Raw genomic sequence first — 10,572 nt, 5'->3', positions numbered from 1 at the left:
AGTCTGTTTCTCTGACCTTCTAGGTGAGTGCCCTGTTCATGAGTTAAGAATAAGACTTTGTCTCCTGTTTAAAAAAAAACAAAAACAAAAAACATAAACAACAAAACGAAACCAAAACACACAACACAAACTGGAGTTCATTTCATTGAGTTGTCTGGGATGGCATGCCGGTTTCCCTCTGCCCCCTCCACCCCTTTTTAATGTGTGTGTAACTGAGAAGTGGTAAGATGTTTCTGGATGTGCTAGGTAATGGTATCTTAAAGGAATAAGCTGTTGATGTGAAATAGTTGGGTTATCCCTTAAAAGGTAAGGTGAATTATAAATCAAGCAAAACTGATTTAAGACTTATAGCTATATTCTTAAAATTTCCCCTAAATAGACTGTAAAGGCATTAGGTGCAGAAAAAACTTGCATGACTTCTTACAGACCCTCTTGGCCATCAGTTGAATTCTTGGATTTCTGAAGGTTTTAGAATGCGATAGTGAGAACAGAGCAAGAAATTTTGAATGAAAATTTTTCTGGATTAGTACTCTTTTAACATAAAGTATAAGTGTTCATTTGGATGTAAAAGCTAATAAATCTTCATTGGGTAGGTTTTTCAGGTCTGGGATAGAATTTTGGAAAGATTAATTTGTGTGAATTTCAAAACCTGCTTTTTAGCTACCTTTCCTCCTCACCACACACACGCATACTAAAAGTCTGGCAGTTAAGGTGCTCACCTAACATGTAGGTTTGTGGTTTTTTGCAAGATTAATGGTAGTGGATAGCTGAGTGTTGTTGCAGTAATAATAATTCTGAAGTCTCATCTTCTAGGTTTAAACATAAGTCTATATCAACACCAAGCAGAAATTTTGTATGGAATGGAAGAATGATTTACTTGGCATCATCTTGCTTTGAATGTGCAATAATTACGTCTGTTGAATTTGATTATGAAGTTTCTCCAGGACAGTTTTCAAAAATTATTTTACTTTCTGTATCTAGACATTCTTCCCTCTTATTATTGGGATAGAAGAAAAACAATTGTTTAACTCTTTGATCTGTCTCATGTTTTGGTGCATTTTCATGTATATTTTTCAGTGTAGGAATAAACTGTTTAGTAAACTTTTCCTCTTTGGTTAAATTTATTAGTATTCTTGGTATTACTTATGCTCTGAGGAAAATGTGACAAACCATTTTAGACAAATTGTTGTTTAAACTCACATCTGTATCTGATACAAAACATTTAAAATTGCTGATACTCTGTTTCATAAATATGCACATTTGTAATTGGATGAATCATTTGAAAGCGTTGTTAACTCCAGGATAGATATCTTGGTATCCTATTTTAAAGTTTTTTCCTTAAATTTCTATTAATACTGAGAAATCATGAAGTAAAAAAGGTTGGTGGGTTTTTTTGGTCTGGTAACTTTATTCTGTAGAAAATCATTGTTTTGTACATTATAGATAATTTTCTGAGATAATTAGTAATATTCGGTGGGAATTTAAGCTTTTGAGCATGCATGTAGTGGTATTCTTTCCCCTTTTGAACTTCTGAAAAAACCCTGTCAATTGCCTATCTTCTCAGTTTCATTTAAGAGGCTGGAAGAAAGAAGGTGGGAATTTATTTGTTCATTGTAAAATACACCAAGTTTGGATGCCTCCTATGAGAGAGAATAGCAGACTGTCCAGATTTTACACCATCTACAGCACTTTTTCTGCAGCATGGTGAGCATTAATTTAGGATCCGTCCTTGAACTGGCTGACTGCAGGCTGTTTCTGCCCAGAATCCCAGAAAGGAAATGGAGATTTACAGGGACAAGAAGATATTCCATTTTGAATTGTAACGCTAACGAATTGTAACGCTAACAGGTTAGCTTCTTTTGATTAAAACTCAAGTTGTGAAGTACTGGTGTGGGGTGTTTTGCTTGTTGGTTTTTTTTTTTGGTTGTTTTTGGGTTTTTTTTGTTTTGTTTTTGTGGGTTTTTTTTTGGTTTTGTTAAGCACTATTTAAGGAGAGGGTAGGTGTATTTTTCAGCCAGGCTTGATTATGAGCTAAATTGTGTTTTAAATGCAAACACAATGCATACTCTTTAAGTCTAACCCGTGGTTCCCTGTTACAGATCCTGCAGTGACGGATGTAGTTAAGAGGTTCATGCTCCTCTTTGTAGGGGGATACTGTTGCTCAGCTGTGCCAATTTTCAAAGGTACATGAAGCCACACTTTTTAATAAGAACAAGATAATAAAGATTGTATTTAAAACTGTGTGATGTGTGGGTTCGTTTAGACGCATAATTTCACAAATCTGCTTCAGTGTATGGCCAGAGCTGAAGGGGTGCGCACCTCCAGTGAGAGCCAAAGAAGGGTGGCAAGGAGCAGGGTGGAGCCTTATAAAAATGGGTGCAAGTGGAATTGCAGCATGTAGCCGCAGTCTCTCTCTTGTACGGACTAGTTGCACAGGATTTACAAGCATTATTTCTGCCACACTTAGGGCTTTGTAACCGAAGGAAGGGGATCTCCAGTAAGGAACTGTGAATACAAAGTACTGAGAAAATACTTTAAATGAGAATATGGAAGAATAGCAATTGTTCCTGTTGGCCAGGTCATTAAACACTGCCTTTCGAATTTATCTTCTAAACTTCTGTAGTTAATTTAGATCCTAGAAGGCAAAGATAATACAGGCACCCTGGAAAGGGATGGAGGGGGGAAAAAAGACCTGGTAAGTGCTTCAGCACCCCACAGCCAAGGACTAATTATTAGAAGCCTGGCAACCTGCTGAGCGCTCTCCTGGGGCTCCCAGGGGGCTGGAGGGACAGGCTGCTCCCTGGGTAGCCAGGCTCAAGTGAGAGCCCAGATTGCCAGCGAGTTCCTGGTGAGGAGGCAGGTCTGAGAATGGGTCAAGCACTCAAATCAGCGAGTGGGAGGCCAGATCAGTGGGGTGCGTGGCCAGGCATGGGCCAGGCTCCAGCGTAGCCCAGGCAAAGAGTCTGAGGCTTCTTACAGCTTTCTTGCACATATCTTCACTGCAGTCTGAACCCAGATTAGAGAGCTGCATTGTACTGGGGAAGGACCTGTGGGCCCATCTCTATGGAAGGAGACACAGGCTCCAGAGAAGAGTGGAAGAGTGGCAGCAGAACAGTTGGTCAAGCAGATATTAGCCCAAATGATCTGGAACAGAGGAGTGGGGTTTTCTTTAACCGTGAGCTAGTGAGATGGAAACTGCAAACTGCATTCAGTCCCAAGTTACAAAGCAAAATTCTCTCTTGATGGCAGGACAGTCTAATACATGAGGAATGCAGGACAGAATTGCTTTTTCGTCTAGTCCTCATCATCCATGTTTCTCTGAGAATATTACTTGCAGTGACTTTTAGCCAGACTTGTCAGAGCAGCTTGCTTAGGACCATTACCTTTGCAGGGAGTAGACAAGGACACATCTGCGTGACAAAACATTTGTGGTTTGCTCACGGTGTGATTTTTCTGCTCCTTGACGTGCTTACCCTAGTACATAACTAGTGTTAGAGCTCTGCTAGGGCATCAGGTGCTGTGGAAGGGCAGACTGGTGTACTGTGATTTTGATTCTTTAAACAAGATCTTCTCTAAAGCTAGTCCTCAGTGATTATAATAACTAGCTTGTTCCCCTGGCAAAATAGGATTATGGCACAGAGATCAGATTGTATTAAATAAGTTAATCTATTTCTGTTTGAAGAAACTAGTGTTGGAAAACGGTATTGTTTTCTGTATTTTTCCTGTGATCTTTCCTGGGTGAAATTATTTGTCTTAGTAATACATGTCACCTTGCATTAATTCTGTCTGAGGGCTGTAATCTGTAAAGTCATGAAAATATTACTTACAAAATCAAGACATTTATATAAAAATATTTTTTACAATATAAAGGCAATACTGATTCTTCCTCAAAAATATATAGCAGTGTTACCTTTAAGGTGAAGCGCTGGAAATGCAGGAGTTTCAGTCACTGACTATATACAAAGTTAAGTATGGGTGACGCATTGACTATTGTCCCATCCATTTTTCAGTTCAGTCCTGGCAGAACATCTGTCATCAGCAAGACTGTGGTGCAATTTCAGTGTTTGTTCAATCTTTGATTTGTTTTTAAGATGTAGTATTGCCAACATGCGTACTAGTATTGACGATAAAACCGGACTGAAGTTACTGAAATTTGTTCAGTCTAAAACATGGAATGTTTTATCAGACCGTCTGAACTTTTCGCTGTTACGTTAGGTTGGATTGTGGCTTTTTACCCTATGACTTACTCAGAACCTTTTTTCTTTGGCCAAGCAACAACTTGGCACCCAATAACTGACTGCCTCTCCCTGAGTGGTAAGTCAGCATAGTGCAGAAGTTGCAATGTTGCTAGTTTTTGTCATTTTGCTACAGATTGAGCAATGTTGTGTATCAATAGTTTGTACATCCATGGCAGCAGCTAAGGTTTTTGACTGAGGACCTCAGCTTTCTTAGACAGTAAGTTTCTAACCTTGGCCGCAGAAAAGTTTGAAAACATGCACTGAATGTGTTCAAAAGACATAGTATCTAGAGACAAATGCATATAAATCATTGTATTTTTTTTAAAAAAAATAGAATTGTGAAGACAGACCCATGACCTTTGAACACTTGTGGCTGACAATGCTGGTGTGTAGGCGTCTTAACCTTTCTGCTGGCTTTCACACGCATGCCATTTCTACTGAGTTAGAGATCTATGTGGTTTTGGTTACAAAAGCTTTTCCACTGTGATTAGCTTTCCTTTTGGTCTGATTTAAGCTTGCTTATGTTCATTTATGACATAAACATATTCCGTTCCTCCTCAACTTAAAACCTCTTTTTGAAATATCCTTAACAACTTCCTCTTTTTAAGTTCTGTTTTAGACATTATCAAATGTGGTTCTGTGCTTAAGTCCTGTGATGTTTGTCTTAAGTGTTTAATTGTGATTTTTTTAAAAATATGCCTCTGCATAGTGCAGAGATGAGGTCTAAAATTTTCATCATTAGAACTCTGTTAGGAGCGGCGTGAGAGTTGGCAGAGTTTCGACTCCAAGCAGTTTAAAAACACGGGTTTCATGTTGCAGTCTCTGTAACCTAGACTTCGTGGGACTCTTTGTCACTATTAATGTTTGCGCTTGTCAAACGGAACAGAACAGAATAGGAGAGGAGGCTGTAAGCACCTAAAAAAGTAGGTCAATGGGCCAGCAGGTTATTTGGCCAGAAAAGAACGAGTGGCTTCATTGAATCATGCTGTAATTGTTTTTCTCTTGTTGGCAGATTGTTCTGCTGTGCTTTAACTTCCTATGTTAATATTTGCATCTGTATTTTAACCACTTGAGAGCCTCTGTTAGGTGCAGGGGAAGGAGAAACGTAACTTTTCTAATCAAATAAGAGATAATTCTGGTATCTTCTGTAAAATTCATTAATTAATTGAAGAGTAGCATAAGCTTAGTTTTTACATCCCAGCTTCCTTTTTAGAAGGAATTTTTTTGGAAGTGGTACAATACACTGTCTGGTGAATACATTTTATTGTAAGAACAGTAAGCAAGGCAGATAGAGATGGGATAAAGATGAGAGAAAAACTGATTTCATGTAGCTTAAAAATGTGGAAAATAGCATGGTTCAAGGGAAGGAACTATAAATGAAATGTAATGATATAAAGAGACTGGAAGTTGGTGGTCACTTACACTGGTGCTGAGGGTTTTTCTTTTTTATGGAAGAAGTGCATTTATGAGGTAAGCTTGCCATACATTCTTGAAAGTGTTTTTGAAGTGGGTTTTGAAAGAGGAGGTTAATGGCTGTGTCTGAGGGAGTAGCAATAATGCAGCTGGGCAACTTTGCTGGTTGCCAGCAGCAGCATTCTACACGTTCTGGAGTCCTGAGAGGCAATTTTGGAGACTTGGAGAGAAGACATAACTGAGAAAGTCAGGAGAGGCCCAACTAAAAGTTTCAACAGGAAAAGTGTTTAAATAATGGTATAAAGATATACTTTGAAGGTAGCAAGTGGAAGTGAAAATGTAGATGGTGTGGATGATACCAAATTCAAAAGTAAAGATGACATCAAGTTAAAGATAGGCATAAAGTGATAGCTGAAAGCAGAGAAGAAATTATGTCAGAATATCCTGCTTATCAAGGAGAAGAACTTTAAAGCGAGGTGAATTCAAATAGTGAAACACTTGGGATATTTTTGATAAGCAGATTATTGAGTTTATAAATTACTCTTGTTGGAATGATTACTTCTCTTTTAGTAAAAAAAAAAAAAGTGATCATTTTAAAACTCACTGATTTTAAAACTCTTATTTTTTTACAGCTCAGAATGTAATGCTTTTCTGCAGAAGAGGATACATGTAATTACACATTGTTCTTCAAAGGAACCAGGTTTCATCCCTAAACCTCACACTTTAACAAGTCCCGAAGTGTAAAAGGTAAAATTAATTGTATTCTTATAATTAATAAGGTTCCTATGGCTTTCAGCTATCAACACTGAAGATCTGAGTAGCAGTGTTAAGTACTATCTTTTGTTCTCCAGAACACGACTGAATTTGAATCTTAGAAATAGGCATAGTCCTTGATTTGTGTAGTGTTTGCTTTAAACTTGACTAGTTTCATTGGAATTTTCTCTGCAGTCTTACCCATTGGCATGTATAAGCGCTGAGAATGTTCAGCACCTTGCAAATTTTGATGCAAAGACAGAAGGGCCAGACCTTGAAAAGTGAGGAAAAAAATGCACTACAGGTGCACTTCCTCTAGTCTTTAAGTTCTTTTAACTATTTGTCTTGGATACCAAATCGCAAGTTGCCAGTTCTGACATGGGATCTGTATACTGTAACAAGTGAATGATTTTGTTGAATTCTAGAAATGGAGTGCTTTGTTAAAGTGAAAATATTTTCTTCTAAATTCTGATTCTGTGCAAAGAAGATGTCAGTTATGTCACAGATGAAAGTTTTCTGTATTGAGCTGTACATGTATTTTTCTTTTGCAGCTTAAGGGAACAATATATCATTTGTCCTACAGAATTTCATATTACTCCTGATCCCCATAATGTTAGGTACCAAATTCATTTAAAAATTAACACAGAGCTAAAAATGTGATTAGTGCATACCTGTATTAGTGCATGCTATGTAGGCTAAATGAAAAGAAGTTTTTAATTGGTATATTGCTTTGAAACTTAATTCCATGCCAGTGATGGTAGTTCGCTTCTACTGCTGAACAACCTGTCTGTTGTTGCGTGCTTTTGACAAAAACTCAAACACTTCTTCGTAATTTATTTTCCTTGTGCCGTTTCTGGCTGGTTTTCAAATAGTGCAACTCCACTGCTTTATAAAACTTGGCCAGCTAATTTGGGGAATTGAATTTGTCAGTGTGGCCAATGAAATTGTTATTTTAAAGAAACAGAGTGAAGGAATGATTTGCTTCCAGTATGTCTTCAGAGCACTAGATTTTGGAGAATAAAGGCAAGATGAAGTTGGGCTGTATTAATTGAAGAAGTGAGTAAGAGGGCTCATGGGGTGTTTGGGCAAAACTGCATGCACACCTTGTAATGCACCTTGGACGAGATTGTGCTGCAGCATAGCTCTCCCATTTACTTTCCTGCTGCGCTCAAGTTACGAAACTTTGTGGGGGAAGATACTAGTCTTGTGAAGCAAACCTGCTTAGTATGTGGCTGTTCTAGACTCTGAGACAGACTGGTTGAAACATGAGCTTTCTTCCTCAGTTTCCCCATATATTAAAAAACTGGGATAATATTTTCCTGGAGCATTTTGTACGCTGTCTGGATGATGGAGTTGCTGCCATATTTCTTGTGGTATTAACACTGCAAGTTCCACTGGGTTTGGCACTCTCAAACAAACAAATCCTTCCTTCTCAGAAACTCTGAGTCACTAAAGTGACTAAAACCAGCTCCTTTGAAATAAACGCAATGCCTTTTTACTGTTAAGTTTGTAACATAGTAAAAATTCCCAAAGATCTGCAAGTTCAGTTTATATAAAACTTCTTGCTGTATGCAGTTGTTCCTTAATCACTGACAGTGTTACAATCTTGCTACTCCACTTGAGCACTCTCTGACAACTGACTTTTTGGTATCAAAGAAAAAGGTTTGACTATTGGTTTATGTTGGACTTTCAGCCTTTCCATAACCTGTGAAATTTTGTAATTTTGAGGTAACTAGAAGTAGGTACTTGTTGAATTAAATACTTATTTTAATTTTATAGTCCTTCTCTCACTATTAATATTTCATTCACATTCTTTATTCAAAATCTTATGTACAGCTGGAAAACCAAAAACTTCCTGTTGAAACTTTGTAACGAATAAGTGACTGCTTTAAGAAATGACCAGGTTAACTAACTTTCTCACAGTATGGAGATCACATTCTAATAGGTATCTTCTTGTTATAATAGACATGTGAAATGATAACAATGTGCTCAAGAAAAAAATATAGTGAGAAATAAATTATAGGTGCAAAATACTGTATCCCAAATGCTTTCTGTTTGCACAATTTCTAAATAGAATGTATTACTACTGAGGAGTATATTTTACATCTGTTCAACCTTCAAGATTATGAGAGCCTTTTAGGTAAAAGTTAAAATAAAATTGAAAAGCTATATCTGAATTCAGAGGCAGAAAAAGGTTTGTAGTGGTTTAGTCTAGACTTAGCTATTGTGACATTTAATAAAACTATTCTCTTGAACTCTTTGCGTGTAAAATGAGATACTGAAGTCCAGGTTATGATGATAATGAAGACAGCATTAGAGGAGGCAAGAGGGCAGAGCAGAAGGTTGGAAGAGAGGGGAAGATGTAAGAGCAGCTTATAGAGCAAATGAAAACTTCATTATACTCTAATGAAGAACATTTTTGTTCCTCCAGAGTCACATTTTGATGCTTTTCTTCTCTTATAGGCAAACGTACAAATGTCTACCACAAGACTAAAGTGTGATATGTTATGTTTTTTACCATAAGCACCCATAAAATGAGCTCCATTGCAGACAGGTATGTTAATAGATACTGAGAGTTTTGGGGAAATTACTGTTCAATGCTTTCTTTAATAATCTTTTTCTTATGGTTTATATACAGAGAATATTAATTTATGCAAAAAATAAGAGGAGTGAGTTTTTGACTATTTTTGACAAAGTTATTTTGGTGGTTATTAGATGTATTGTTTTGTAGTGATTGGAAATAGTGATTTTTATTGTTTGAGATTAATCTTAGAATCTATTACTTGTTTTCAGCCATGGAACATACTCTGTGCAAGTTCAGCTGATTTTTAATGTTTACTTGAATTTTTTTTTTAGTACTTCAATATTTGATTAAGGAAAACAAATACATTTAAACGATTAGTGATGCTGCAGATGGTAGTAAAGTGACCTGCTAACCTACTTCAAGGGAAAAGTAATAGCTGAGACATGTTTTCTACTTGATTCCTTGAGCTAGACTTTCTTAGCAGCTTAGGTGAACATCTGTCCTTAATATTCTGTGTATTACCTTTTTTGGGACTTGCATCGAATTTACAGAAAGTTAAACCCGATCAAAATAAATAACAATAAAAGCAAAGGATAAAACTTTCAAAATGCTTGTCTGACTTGCCAGTTCTTTTAGTGAAGTTTTGTGGCATTTCACTGAAACTTCAGCCTTTTGAATATACGAATTCCTTTTAAAAGCTTTATGTTTATGTAGTATAGCGTTCAAAATAATTACTTCCTAACATCACTGCTTATTGTAATGTATGATTGCTTGATGATTTGTCAGTTATAAATCAGAGAGATGAGGTAAGACGGTTGCTTACCTTAAGGGAAGGAAACGGTAGGATAAAAAAATCAAGGATGGACACACAGAGGTCAGTGTGGACAGCACTAAATGGACTGAAAGCAGACAGAAGTTAGAGAAATAAAATATGAAAGTCCATTATACAGCAGTTTTGGAAGACAGAAGAACAGTTTTAACTTGACTTTTAAAACAAAAGGAATTTAAAGAAAAGTGTTATATTAAGTACACTGAGGCATCTTCAAAGGAAAACACGTTCTCATTTTGATATTCTAATACCTGTTTAGCAGTACGTGGACAATTGTCAAGCTGAGAAAAAGTTGTATGGTACTTGGTGAGGAAGCAAGCAGAATGAATAATTACTGTTACTGTTTAACATTGATATTAATTCTATATTTATAAAATTACATATGTGGATGAAGTATAGCATATTCCTCAGCCCTCTTCCATTAATAATGCTTCAATATTTAAGAAAAATGTACTTTCTTACTGTATTTCCAATAATTGGAATAGCAATTGCCAGTAAGTAAAAACAAATTATATATGTCCTCTCTCATGTTTTCAAAAGGGTAAGGTAATGCAAATAATCTGGAAGATAGAAAAATAAAATTAAGTAGTGTTCAATTAAGTGTTTGCATAGGGTTGTAAGTTTTAGTTAGTCTGAAAATCCTTTGAGTTGTGTCAGAAATGTAAGGTTTTTTGCATTCTCTTTAGTAAATGTCCTACAAACAGAACTTGATAGCAGGCTTGGCTTCAGGTTATTGAGGACGGTCCTTGTGAGACATCACAGTAAAACCGTGCTTCAGTTTCTTGATGTAATGGAGATGATGAGTAATGAGCTCC

General features: G+C 36.6%; 1 protein-coding gene across 1 annotated transcript in view; it reads left to right on the top strand.

The window, feature by feature from the left end:
• Nucleotides 1–6,284: 6,284 nt before the first annotated feature.
• Nucleotides 6,285–10,572, top strand: part of CLOCK (clock circadian regulator) — a gene marked incomplete at its 3' end in the record, with an annotated part of 23,342 nt that continues 19,054 nt past the window's right edge. Inside the window, exons 1-2 of the mRNA XM_009696783.1 lie at nucleotides 6,285–6,398; nucleotides 8,868–8,958. Coding sequence (XP_009695085.1) covers nucleotides 8,912–8,958 — 47 coding nt within the window. The remainder of the gene's footprint in view (nucleotides 6,399–8,867; nucleotides 8,959–10,572) is intronic.

Source organism: Cariama cristata, unplaced genomic scaffold (assembly GCF_000690535.1).
Source record: "Cariama cristata isolate BGI_N322 unplaced genomic scaffold, ASM69053v1 scaffold3693, whole genome shotgun sequence".
NCBI lineage: Eukaryota > Metazoa > Chordata > Aves > Cariamiformes > Cariamidae > Cariama > Cariama cristata.
Note: the sequence above shows the minus strand (reverse complement) of the source record. Positions and strands in the feature narration are given on the sequence as shown.